This window comes from Rattus rattus, chromosome 7 (assembly GCF_011064425.1).
Source record: "Rattus rattus isolate New Zealand chromosome 7, Rrattus_CSIRO_v1, whole genome shotgun sequence".
NCBI lineage: Eukaryota > Metazoa > Chordata > Mammalia > Rodentia > Muridae > Rattus > Rattus rattus.
The window spans coordinates 14,909,002-14,922,018 of record NC_046160.1 but is presented as its reverse complement, the minus strand read 5'-3'; the positions used below and the strand labels follow the sequence as shown (position 1 = coordinate 14,922,018).

Genomic DNA, 13,017 nt, shown 5'->3' with positions numbered 1-13,017 from the left:
CTGCACCAGTCTGTGCCGGATGACTCTGGATGCCTAAAGCCATCTGTGCAGCCCCAGCAGTGCAAGTCAGGCTTAGGTTTTCACGCAGAAGACTTGTCCAGATGTCCTCAGCCGGTGCTTGTTCTCATGTTCCGGGGCAGGTGTTCGACAGCTCAACAGCCTACGCCCCTTGATGCTGTCATATCTAGGGCTTCCCTAACCGAAGGCTTCCCGAGCATCCCCAGTGTCTGACCAGCCTCACGTCTGCTGCGTGTGTATTCTCAGTAAATAGACAAGCCGTTTAGACATTTGTAAACAAGCCTGTGCTCCAGGGCACCTGTTTCTAATGCAGTTGGTGGTGGTAGTTCTCTGAAATGAGAACACCTTACATGGCTGTATTAAGACTTGTTCACGAAGCCAGAGAAATGGCTCGACTCGTGAGAATGCTTGCCGTTCTTGCAAAGGATCTAGGTGGTAGCACCGAGGGTCCTAACACCCATGTGGTAGCTCAAAACCGTGTGTGACTCCACTTCCAGAGGATGCGAGGCCTCTGCTGACATCAGTGAGCTCCTGCTTGCACGTGTTAGGTGCACAGACATACACTAGGACACACACACACATTAAAGAAAATAATGTTTCATAAAAATCTTACATTCGTGTCTATCCCTCCTTTCAAGCTGTGATGTGCTACCTTCTCTTCTGTCTTCCTTACCTTGACTGGTCCTCTGGGCATCCCTCCTCCCTTCCTGCCAGCCAATAACAAGCTGTACTAGTGACTTCCCTCAGACCTAAGGAAGTGGAGGAGAGGACTCTCAGTGTCTGACATCTGAACTGGACAAGGTGGTCGGGAATGCCTGTGGTGTCCCCACCCTAACGTTTTCAACAAGTGCCAAGGAATACTTTGAGCTCTTGATGGACCTCTGGTCTGGCTGCTGCCACGATCGCAGCCTCTGCAAGCCTGGGCCAGCATTTTGTTAGCCAGTCACGTCAGACAGGTGATTTATAGAAATCACCATTGCTCTGTCCTAGGATAACCGTGCCCCCTTAAAGCCCTTATTTTTCCCACTGTGCGTGCCTCTTTTTCGGCTTCACACCTTCTGCTTCCTAGGCTCCTGGCATCTTTGAGAAGGAAGTCGCAATTGTCTCTTGAGAAAGGCAGGAAGAGAGAGACCACGGTGACTGTCCTCGTTTCTTAATTGTCTTGGGTTTATGTCTTTCCTGCTCGAGAAGAGAACACAGCCACCTCGTTCTTCCTCCCAGCAGAACAAGAAAAGCATACAAACAGCCACAGGAAAACTGAGTTACTTTCCTCTGTCTCTGAGGTCAAAGTCATAAGAAATGTGCGGTCACCTGTTAGGCTGGGAGCAGCTCCCTGCACTGGGCAAGGACCACTGGCCGGCAGCAGCAGTGAGAGATCCTCTGTGGCTGGCTGTGACTGATGTTAAAGATGGAGGGAGCTCATAGGGGGATTAGCTGGAGGAGGGTGAAGTAGGGTCAGTAGTCCTCCAGGGAGTGGTAAATCTCCTAGGGAGAGACACGAGGGAAGTCCAAGCCTAAGGATCTCCCATAGGGACCTATACTATTTTCCAAAGTGGTAGTTGGCCCGTTCGGTGTCAAGCCTCCCTCTTTGGGATGTTTTATTTGCGGTCCTGTTTTAAATGTACACATTCCTGGAAAGAGGTAAGGATGCAGAGCCGTAGACCGATATAGCATCAAATTTCATTAAGGACGAAGCAGCTTTTTATAGAGCGGGATTCAGTTTTATGCGCCATCATTTCCGTTCTTGACAAGCCATTTCATTAACAGCCTCTGCGGCCTTCGTGCTGCAGTTAAGAAGCAAAGGATTCAGATGCTTCCCCTGACCGAGGGAACCATCCCTGCCTTTGGTCACAGGCAGGGACGCCTCTCCTGCTTGCAAGGCTCAGGCACTCTCTTCTGATGTGGAATGAAGCCAACATTTGGCGGACTCTTTTGTAGAATACTGCCCGATGTGGACGTGTTTTTCCTGTAGGATGTGGGCAGAGATATCTGCGCTGGGAAAGATAGGACTCCAGTGGCAGTTTCTTAGTGTCTTGCCCTGGGGAGATGTTATAGCGGAAGGATGTTAGAACAATATTTGATGCTGCTGTGCCAGTGCCCACCACAAGGCACGTTTCTGAGGCAGCCTGTGCTTTGCAGAGAGGCCTGTGGGGGTGGAAGAAGATCCCCTCTTCCCCCAGCTGCAATGGTAACATCCCCCTTGTTTAGTGTCCTTTAAAGTTCCTCTCTTCATTCTGGTAAGCAGACAGACAAGCATTGGTTTTTTTGCAGTATAGTTTTTCAAAACTGGCCTCAGACCTGCTCCATGATACCTGAAACATAGAAAAAATACATGTAAGTACGCAGCCATCACACTCCAAGAAAAGCAGAAATTGTGGAGAAGTTGAGGTCGGGGAACATACTGACTCACCCCGGTCTGAAGGTTGGGACTGACGGACAGCAAGAAAGAGAAGCAAGCGGACGCTGGTGTGCTGTGCTTTGGGAACTGGGTGTCTGTCAACAGTCACAACAGAAAAGGTCAGGAGGCAGCACAGAAGGGGTCGTAAGAGTGGTAGCAGACTCATGGGATTTCAAAGTTAGAGGAAAGCTGCTTCTGAGCATGGTCACCAAACCAACCTCCTGAGAGGTGGAGTGGGCTGCTGATGGCCTCACATGGTTCAGGTGGGTGACGAGGGAGTAAGTTCCTCCCTTTTTCCTCACTCCTGAGAGACGCCATTCAGGGCAGAAGGAGCCTTTGTATGTGATGGAGAGGGCACACTAACAGCTCTGTCCCTGCCATGAACACGTTAAGGACAGCTGGTGCTTGGTATTCCTCAAGTGAGAAGGAGAAGTAATGCGTCGTGACCCAGCCCTGCACACAGAGGCACAGGGCCCCAGGTGATGGTGTGCCTGGAGCACTCATGGAGGCAGTTCCTCCTCTGTCCGGCCTCAACTCCAATACCCCGGAACCTGCGTTGTAGGCAGATTCCATTGTCTTGCTTTCACAGTGGGGCCTAAAAACCCTGCACCTCTGAGCTCCCCATCCCCAGTGCATAAAACAATACAGGGCCAGGAAGATGGCACAGCAGATAAAGGTGCTTCCCACTGATCTAGTGACGGGCATTCATATCGCCAGAACCCACATGAATACACACACACACACACACACACACACACACACACACACACACTGATCTAGTGACGGGCTTTCAGATCGCCAGAACCCGCATGAATACACACACACACACACACACACACAGACACACAGACACACACGCGCAAATTAATGTAAGAATATTCAAACAAACAAACAAATAAACAACAACAACAAAACCAATGCAGGCCCCAAGCTCTAACTTAACAGCCAGGGTGGGCTCCAGATTTTTGTTGGATTTTGTTGGATCTGTTGTTCATTTTCTTCTTCTGGAAGACAGCCTTTCTTTCACTGGAGTAACTGACAAGAGAATCGATATGATTTTGATTTACTAACATAAGCAGGTACCACCCGAGAGTCAGGTACCCTGTCTGTGTATTGTTAAATGTCAGAGGAGGAAAGTTCAATCTTGAAGAGATCCTTTCCGGTATGTGGTCCTAAGGGCTGTGTGTCCCCGGTAGGGACAAAAGGAGAGGCAGGGATTGGTGGGCCCCGAACCATGTGTTGGGGCTGACTCTTGCATTCAGTGGATGGTGGATTGCCATCGGTGCTACAGTGGGAACATGAGAGCATCAATAGTGTGTGGAAGCCAGAAGAGGCTAGAGGCCAAGCCTATGAACACGCAGTAAGCTGTCTGGAAGCTTCTGCACCGCCTGGGACGTGAGCCTTCTTAGGAAGTGAGTGCCCTCTAGGGGTTTATTTGATTCCTAAGGGCTCTTCACCATTACACTCAGGTACCCACTAAACTGAATCCATTACTCCAGGAAAAGGAGGGTAACCCCTCTTAACCAAGCCCCACCCGACTGCAGCCGTGATTACACTGTGCAGAAACGTATTGGCGTGGCGTTTTGATTGATCAGCATCTTAATATCAAGGGTAGCATCGGCTATTACCTCCCCTGCCCCCTCCCCTTCCCCCTCCACTGACAAATTACCTATACAGAAGACCACTTCTTTGAAATTTAAAAAGAAAAAAAAATCCTTAACTCTCTCATTTTATGATCTCATTTATAGGAACTCCAAAAATTAGGACAGCAAGCAGAGGCATGTCTTAGATTTGTAGTGCCGGGGCCGGAGGAAGGAGAAACGGGGGACAGGCTGCAGTGTTTTTGCTTGGGGTGAAGGAGTGGGTACCTGCCATATTTGCACAACTTTGCAAATAGAAAAACCAACATGTAGGATTCTGTACTTCAGCAGGGTGGGTGCTGTGTGTGTGACTTTCGTCCCACAGGGATGAGGCATGTGCTCAAAGTCTCCTCAGGTTGCCCCTTCCGGAGGGGACTGGTTGATTTGACCGTCTAGGGTCTCTGCCTGTATTTCCCCTGCTGTCTTATCTGATTTGTTTAATATCATCCATCCTTCCTTCGTTTCCAGTTACGTCCCATTTTGTACACTAACTATATACACCAAAGGAGCACGTGACCAAAGCAGAGGGTGAGCAGGGTTCGAAACCAGTGTGCACCGGTGTTCAGAGGAGCTGATGTCTGAAGAGCAAACAGCTGGGCCCATGGGCCAGACACAGGACACTGGAGGCAGTTGGGGGGCGTGGCAGAAACAGTAAAGCAAGAGTCAGTCGGCCTGGGGCAGAGAGGGAGCTTAGCAAAGGAAAGGGAAGGAAAGTGCTGGGAGAGCGAAGTGGAAGGAAGAGGTCTGTGGGCTTCAGGGTGATGAGTGCTACTCTGAGACACTGATAAATGGAAGGAGGTGGGGGTGAGCAGGAACGAAAGCCGTAGGCTGGGTGTGGCCTGGCTGGAGCAAAGGGAGGCAGCACAGGAAACTGTGGGGAGGGATGAGTGATGACATCAGCCGCTCTAAGCATCTGTCTCATGTTAGTTTCTTAATCCATCTGTTTTCTCTTTTGCCTTGCTTGCTTTTACTCAGGAATGGGGTAGGAGGGAAGGGAAGGTTAAAGAAATGAAAGCGAAGGAGGCGGTGAGGGCCAAGTACAGTCCGGCATGCCTCAGCGCTTCCTCCGAGGGACTCGAAGAAAAGTCTTGCTTCTTCACGAGGAAAGCCCAGAGAGTGGGAATACATACATCTGTATGGCCTGGGCAGACCGGGGCGGGGGGTTATATTAATGGCTACCTGAATGACTGAGGAGGACCTGTGAGCACATGATTCCTGTGGATGGTGTTCAACTGTGTGAATTTACTAGTGGGTCATTTTCAATCTGAAAAAAGAAAGGGGGGGCAGGCATTTTTGCAAGATCTAAGCCTGACAGGTGTGCAGGATGTTTCAGGTCTGAGTCCAGATGTTTGCCTTTCCTGGGTCCTTCCTCAGTCCATTCATTTTTGTAAAGTGCTAATTTTAGGTTCAGAGAACTCTGTCAGAGGTCAAAGGACGACAAGGTAGGAAGCATGTGCTGGAGTCTGAGGGTGGGTAAGAGGACAGGAGCCAAGAACACCCCAACTTTCAAACAATCAACCATTTAATCTCAGTAGAGATTTTTCAGAGAAGGGCCTTCCTTTTCCAAGTGAGTTACTAAGCATTTTTTGGGTAATTTTAGCTCATTTACGTGGTGCTTTTGTGGGTCTCCAAGGCTAATCACAGGGGCCCGTGGACATTGGGAGATGTGGTAGGGCTAGGGCAAGGTTAGTAATGATCGTCCGTGTGACTCGACTTCCCACAGTCCAGCAGAGGGTCCAGCCCAGCAGTACGCAGAAAGAGTGCTAAAGCGTTGGAGAACAACACTGAAGAAGTACTTCTTGGGCACACGTGTGCTCTCTTTGGTGTTTAGGGATGACCGCCTGCAACACATCACCGGGCGGAGTGTGAATCTAGAAGGCGTGGCAGAAACAGCTCCTCTTGTAGGATGCTGTCAGTTGTAACTGCACCTAGATACTAGGCCCCAGGTGTGGCCCCTCCGTATGAAGAATTTAAGTTGTACAGAGTGTCAGTTGCAGTCATGGAAGCCATATGCCCAACTATGATCACAGCAATATGACTGTGTGCTTAAGCACTTGAGCATGAAGGACTGCGGAATTACCATTCTCTATGCTAAAAGGCCAGTTTATTGTACTCAGTTCTAGGAGGTAGTTTTTGCTGCAGGAATACAGAACTCCACACGTAAAACAAGCAAGCATTTGTCTTAAATTGCAGACAGAAATAGGATTACAGTAAAACCTTAATGAGGTTTTCATCCCTGTTCTCCCAGGACTCTCACCGTCACTGAGGAACCCAAAGAGAAGTGGAGGGGACAGCGTCTCACTCACACCTCTCCTGTGGCTTTTTCTTTTCATTAATTAATTCATTCACTTTATATCCCGATCTCTCGAAGCAGCCCACCCTTTTCCAAGTCCCCCCAGTCACATTCCCCTCCCCCCTACCTTCCCCTTCACCTCTGAGAAGGAGGAGGTACCCCCCCTGGGCCCATGGCACCTCAGGTCACTGCAGGACTGGGCGCATCCTCTCCCATTGAGGTCAGACAAGGCAGCCCAGTTAGGGAAACAAGACCTACAGAGAGGCAACAGATTCAGGGACAGCCCTTGCTCCAGTTGTTGGGGGACCCACATACATCTGCACATGTGCAGGGGAGTCCCTATCCCCTCTGGGTTCCCCAACTCTTCCACAAGACTTCCAAGTTCGGTCTCATGCTTGGCTGTGGGTCTTCGCATCTGTTTCTGTGATCTGCTGGGTGAAGCCTCTCACAGAGTAGTTATGCCAGGCTGTGAATCCAGGCTGACAGATACAAACATAGCCTGAGGCTCCGAGGAGGAAGGCAGGACCGCAGTGTGTCCTACTGATCCTCTGAGGACAGCTCAGCGCGCGTGCACGCACACACACACACACACCCAGAAATTCACAGGGGTTGCTGCTGCATTCATCTATGTCCACCTCCCACAGGGCACCTGTGTATCCTGTGGCGTTTAATGGTCTTTGATGGAAGCTTTAACTCTGTTTTCCTTTCAGTTTTAGGGCCAACTGTAAATGTTGAAACTCTGGGCCTGACTATTGAGATAGTTGAGGACTGTAAGCATATTTTAATTTGTTCAAACAACAGGCAGACGAACCAATCACTCAAACAGGAAAGGGGAAAAAAAAAACCAAAATTAAAGGATCTATTAGTAATTCTTCCCTGATGTGAGTGCCCCCTCCCCTGATCATAACACACACACACACACACACACACACACACACTGTACATAGAAACCCACACATTTCCTTCCTCCATCTCACTCTTCAGGACACCCCTATTCACTCCTTTCAACCTGGCCTCTCACTCCGTCATTCTGTCTACCATTTGACCCATACTCGTTCCCAGTGGAGTCCCAGGACCAGAGGCTAGTGGCTATTTCTCACTGTCTGTGTGCTGGGTCCCGGCTGCCTGAGCATCTGTCTCTTATTCTGTTACGTGAGAAGCCGCTTCGGTCCCTTCCTTGATTTCTTCACTTAACTCTATTCATCGGCTCCTAGGTTTAGACAGATTTCACAGCAGAATTAAAGTCAGGAGTGACCAGAGCTTATTGTTCACGAAATACCTCATCCCTGCATACAGAGATACATGTACACGGGGTAGCTTAGAACTCAAGAAATAAAACTCTCCTTCCAAGACAGCTGTCCCAAAGTCCATTTACTTAAACCCTACGTCCTCCTGTGTATAAAGAAGACTTCGGTCTTTGGCCCAAAAACGTAAATTAAGGTCACTAGAAAGCCAATAACTTAATTGGGGGAGGGGGGTTGATAAAAACCCTCTAGAAAATGCCTGCCCATCACTAGAAACAAGGTTGCTGCGGCCTGGGGTTACTGAATGGAGTGAACACTCACTGAATTGTGAGCATCTCTGACCCGCAGCCTGACCTGTGTGTATGGAGATGACCTTACGTCATCAGAAGATGTTACAATGAGTACCCACCTGGTTAACTAAGAAATGAGGTGAAATGTATTTTCCAAACTGGGCAAAGCTAAAGTGGGTTGTGACATGAGCCGTGGTCATTTGGAGAGTTACAAGCACAGCCCTCTATTGTGCCAAGTAACCAGGTTGTACTGCGTAGACTAGGCGCTTGCCACTTTGTTTGGGGGTCTCCCGACTTCTGTGTTGTTACTTATTCATGGGGTTTTCCTTCCCTTTTCTTTGGTTACAGATGCGAGTGTCTCTCTGGCTTATGTGGTTTTCCCGTTTGTGAGGTGGGATCTACTCCCCGAATAGTCTCTCGTGGAGATGGGACTCCTGGAAAGTGCTGTGATGTCTTTGAATGTGTTAATGGTACGTGGGGTTTCTCTTGTTCTCAGAGAGTGTACATTGGAAAGCAGGAGGAGGAGGGAGGGTCAACCTAGCGATTTCCGCCAGTTAGGGCAGGGTGCCTACTTAGGGACCTGCTGAAGGTCCCTCAGAAAGGAGTTTTGCTTAGTCGCTTGCACAGCTATGAAGGATAGGGAGGGAACCACCATACTGTCACAGGGAGCCTCAGAGACTCCGTAGCAAATTATGTGATGCGAGCTGTCCAAAGTGCAGTTTGGGAATTGCAGGGAAAGGGGGTCATAGAGCCTATTGCATACTTTCTGTGTCATCCAATGCCCTGTCCCCATTGCTGACGGAAGATAATCTCATGGGAGCTAGCATGATTTGAAATAGAAGAGACCTCGTTCTTCCTTGCTCTGTGGTAGAGAACATCTTTGGTCAGCGTTTGGGATCATATTGGCCAGCGTTAGGCCTGGCCTTAGAGAAGATTCCTGCAACAGAATCTGCCTCTGGCCTTCACCCTTCTCAAGACAACTTGGTATGGGGCAACTCGATGCTTATTGATAAGCATCTAGGTGTTGGGAGAGGAGAAAACGTGAAGCATGCTTCTCTGTAGGAAAAAAAAACAACAAAATAATTGTGTAGCCCACAGCCACTGTCTATGCCTGGATGAAAGTAGGCCCAGAGTAAAGCAAGTATAACAAAATGCATTACACACAGAGAGACTGGCAGTTAGTGCTGCCTATGAGAATGCAGGCTTAGGAAGGTCTTCCTGCTCTCGGGTCCCACCTCCACAACGAGCTCTTGCTAAAGTCGAATTCCGTTTGACTTGTGACCTTGTATTTTCCAGCCACATGGTCATGGGTTGTGTCGCTTTGGTTTGCCCTGAGGAAGCACAGGTAGTGTAGCTTGCCGGTTAAGAGTAACCTCAGACCCAACAAAGTCAGGTAACGATTCCCTGTCTCGCTGCGTGGCTGGGGAAGGCTCGCATTTCCAAGGACCTCAGTTCTACGACTCCAGGATGAACCGAGTACTAGTAACTCTGCATTGAGTATAAATAGTCTTTATTATTCTGCCCACACTCAACGAACACTACTCGGGATGTTGGTGGTGGAGAATGGGGACAGTAAAGCTAGAGTAAGCATCCTGATACGCTGATTTTATAAATAGAAGCCTGCAAGGGAAGGCGTGGGGGAAGTTCCGTGTGCTTAAATCGCTTTGAAGTGCGTCCCATCAGTCCTGTGACCACCCGGTCAGTGGTTCTGTCTGGTAAACAGCAGCCAGTGGACAAGCAGACCTTTTCCTCTGGCACTGCTACGGGTGTGACTTATTGCAGGTGATATTCTGCGAATGCTTAGCTTTCACCGTTTTCGACGAATGCCTAACTCGTGCCGTAATTCTTGTACCACTTGAGGCAGGAATCATGGCTCCTCAGCCCAGGGCTTGCAGCATCTCACGTGTGTTCTTCCTTGCACTGCTGTTGTGTGCCCCTCGTTCTGTGTCTCAGAGGGCCCCCAGGTTTTCCTGACTTAGTGATCCGATTGACAACCATCTTCTAGCCCTTGAGAAGTGACTGTTAGCCCTCGGGCCGGCAGAGGGGTCACTCCATGGGAGCAGCCATTGTTTCACTCTCCTACACTTGGGTCTGATGTCCTTTCGTCTTCTGGAAAGAACGGCCGCGGTGAGGTATTTGCTTCAGTTCTCTGGATAAGGAAGATCTCCCATTCTCCTGCTTTGCTTCTTGATTCTAGAAAGCCAAACACCATGCCCTTCTGTCAGTCAGAACATTGACTTTATCTTCTTCTCCATGACCTGGATATCAGTCTTCATGGCTTGCTCTTACTTATGGACGCTTTTTTTTTTAGAACCCTGACCTTAAGAATAGGGTTGACTATCTGACAGCAAAATGGAGGTCCTGTGTTTCCCGTGGCCGCTTCCTTCTTCTCAGCGTGACTTTGCCGTGTCATCGTTAGGTGCTTCTTGTCTTCCTGTAGATTGTCTTTACGATATTGGCCGTTCCGGTGTAGAGGACTGGAGAGTAACTGTAATCCTATAAGGTCTACAGTTCAGTTCTATAGGATATTTTCGAGGACAATCTTATCTTCGCCCATATCTTGCTTATTTTGACAAGTACGTAAATACATACATCCACGTGTATTTGTATGTGAATATGTGTTGTGTTTTATCACCAGGTGCTAGGAAGATGTTGCTTGTGTCACAGGCTCGCCATAATTGATTCTGTAATACAGATACTATAATTAAAGGTCCATTATTATTACTTAGAAAAGTTAGGCTTGCTCTCTCCTCCCCTCCCCACAGTGTGTGTGTGTGTGTGTGTGTGTGTGTGTGTGTGTGTGTGTGTGTGAGGGAGGAAGCAGAAAAGGATAAGCAGGTGGAAGGAAGAAAATAGAAGTAACTTGCCTATCCACAAGGACTTGAGCAGGTCTACCCTGAGAACAGGCTTGATAACACAGTGGTTAAATATTAATTAGACAAGAAAAGAATAGTCATCGGTTTGTCAGCACAAGTTGAAAGTGAAAATTTACTGAGTATCCACAAGCATGTGGGCTTGCGGGTATCCGTAGTTTATGTAGTTGCCAGAGTTAGACATCATGCCACCACCGCCACCCCAAACTTCCCATCATTAAAATGTAAACGGATATAGAGTCAGAAGCTATAGGCCTTCTGGACAAAGCCACACACAGTCCCTAGTCGCATTGTTTTCCCCACATGGAAGTTGAGAAGGCAGCAGTGAGCGATAAGTCAGGCGTTTCAGTCATCTCAGCAGCACAAACACAGAAACCAGTGCGCTGGTGCAGAACCCCTGAAGCTACCACCGAAGTCCAGCGAAAGCAATTTCAGAAAGGCAGATGTGCACAGCCGCACCTGAGGTGCCCGCATCACTGTCTTGGGGTCTGAGAAGCCCCCACGTACATCCAAGGAAGAGCCCAGTTGAGGAAAGAGTGGCTGACTGTTAGCATCACCAACCTTGCGTGCAGGGGCAGAGATTTCACAGCAGGACTGGGGCCTGAGTTAACCCAGGGGCTTACACCGCTTTTTATAAAAATACACATTAACATGAAGGTGCAATTTTAAAAATGGTCCCAGACGAACTCTAGGGCTCCCAGTCTGGAATAGATGGGAGAGCTTCCTCCATGAACCTTGTCTGGTCCTGTGTTGGCAGAAGGAGAAGGGAGTGGCTGTACAGGTTGGCTATGAGCTTCTCTGAGGCAGAGCTTCCTCTGAGAGTAAGGCTCGGGAGGTGATGTCAGAAACCACGGGACCAAGTGGTATGACTGGGTGGTGAACAAGGGCGGTAAACAGCCAGCCACCTCCTTCAAGAAACAACTGTATGGGCTGGGCTCCCAGGTGGGTGTTTTATCAGCAGGAGCTGCCTGCTGACCTCACGGCTGCACGTGCCTGTCTGCTCCAAGGGTGTCCTATCTTACCTGTCGTCTTAGGCATGGCCCGCCTCTCAGTCCCTAGGCTCTGGCTGTTGAGACACCCGGTGCAGCATGGGGAAGTGAGCTGCAGTCAAGCTTACACATCTCAGCCCCCCTCAGAGTGTCAGTCACTTGTGTGCATAGGGTTAAACAGAGCAGTCTAAGGGGAATAGAGACCAAAACCATCAGAAAGGGGCCAGAGGCAGGGCGACTTGTGTTTTTCGCCTGTCTTTTGTATCATTCAAGACATCCGCCCATCCTGTGATGCTGTATTAAAGAGCAGAGTTGAAATGAACAGTAATAGCTAAGGATCTCGACTGAGTCAAGTCACTCACAGGAAAGATGCACCCCAAACCAGCCTCCTCGTCACGTGAGATGTTAGCCTACAAACCCAACCTGCAGAAGCCTGTTACTAAGAAAACAGTTACTAAAGACAGCAAGAATCCTGTCTGGATGGTAGTCCAAGCTCGTCATGTCTTCCAGTAAGGAAATAGAGAGACAGACGGACTGACTGACTGACTGACTGACTGACTGCCTGACTGACTGCCTGACTGACTGACAGACTCTGGTGTGTATTTATCATGCACTCCCGTTGTCCCCCGGGGACTTAGTAAGCTAGTAATCATGAGGGGCTTTTGTGCAGTTGTGTAAGTATTGTTCCTTTCCTCGGCCTACCCAGGCATAGACCTAAGCATTCAAAAGAAAAGCCTTCACGTCTGCTCTTTTAATTACATCAGTCTAATTGTGTCAGTCGGAGGGATATTCTTGGGGTTGTCCAGTCACCTCCATCTGTCACCTCTTTGGCTCCGTGTTTCCTGTCCATTGACTTCCTACGCAGGTTACCTCAAAGTGGAAGGAGACCAGGGGCAGGTTAGAAGCTGAGCTCAACTAAGAGGCTGAAGAAAAGGGTCAGCAGGAGTTGACCTGGGCGAGACTAGGCGGGGGTCGGGGAGGGGTTCCTCCATTTTCACATTGGCTCTGAAGTTCTGTGCCTCAATATCTCCCTTTGTCACCTGTCAGTCGGTGTGACTTGGCAGGGAGAGGGAGAGGGTGGAAGAGGAGGTTACAGAATGTAGAGGCATCCATCGCCAGACATAAAGCACACAGAGAAAGTCACGAAAGACAGACACCTCAGCACTGAGCAGAACAGGAGCCACCCAGTACTGCTCCTTCTCCACTCTGCCTGTGTCACTCTTTCTAGAGGGGTGTGGCCGACTCTTCCTCATTCTAAGGTTCAAATCCCCC

At 49.2% G+C, this 13,017-nt stretch overlaps 1 protein-coding gene across 1 annotated transcript in view; it reads left to right on the top strand.

The window, feature by feature from the left end:
* The window catches only part of Crim1 (cysteine rich transmembrane BMP regulator 1), a 177,640-nt gene that overhangs the window by 99,145 nt on the left and 65,478 nt on the right, over positions 1-13,017 (top strand). The window contains 1 exon segment of the mRNA XM_032908896.1: positions 8,232-8,353. Within this exon segment, the coding sequence (XP_032764787.1) occupies positions 8,232-8,353 (122 nt within the window).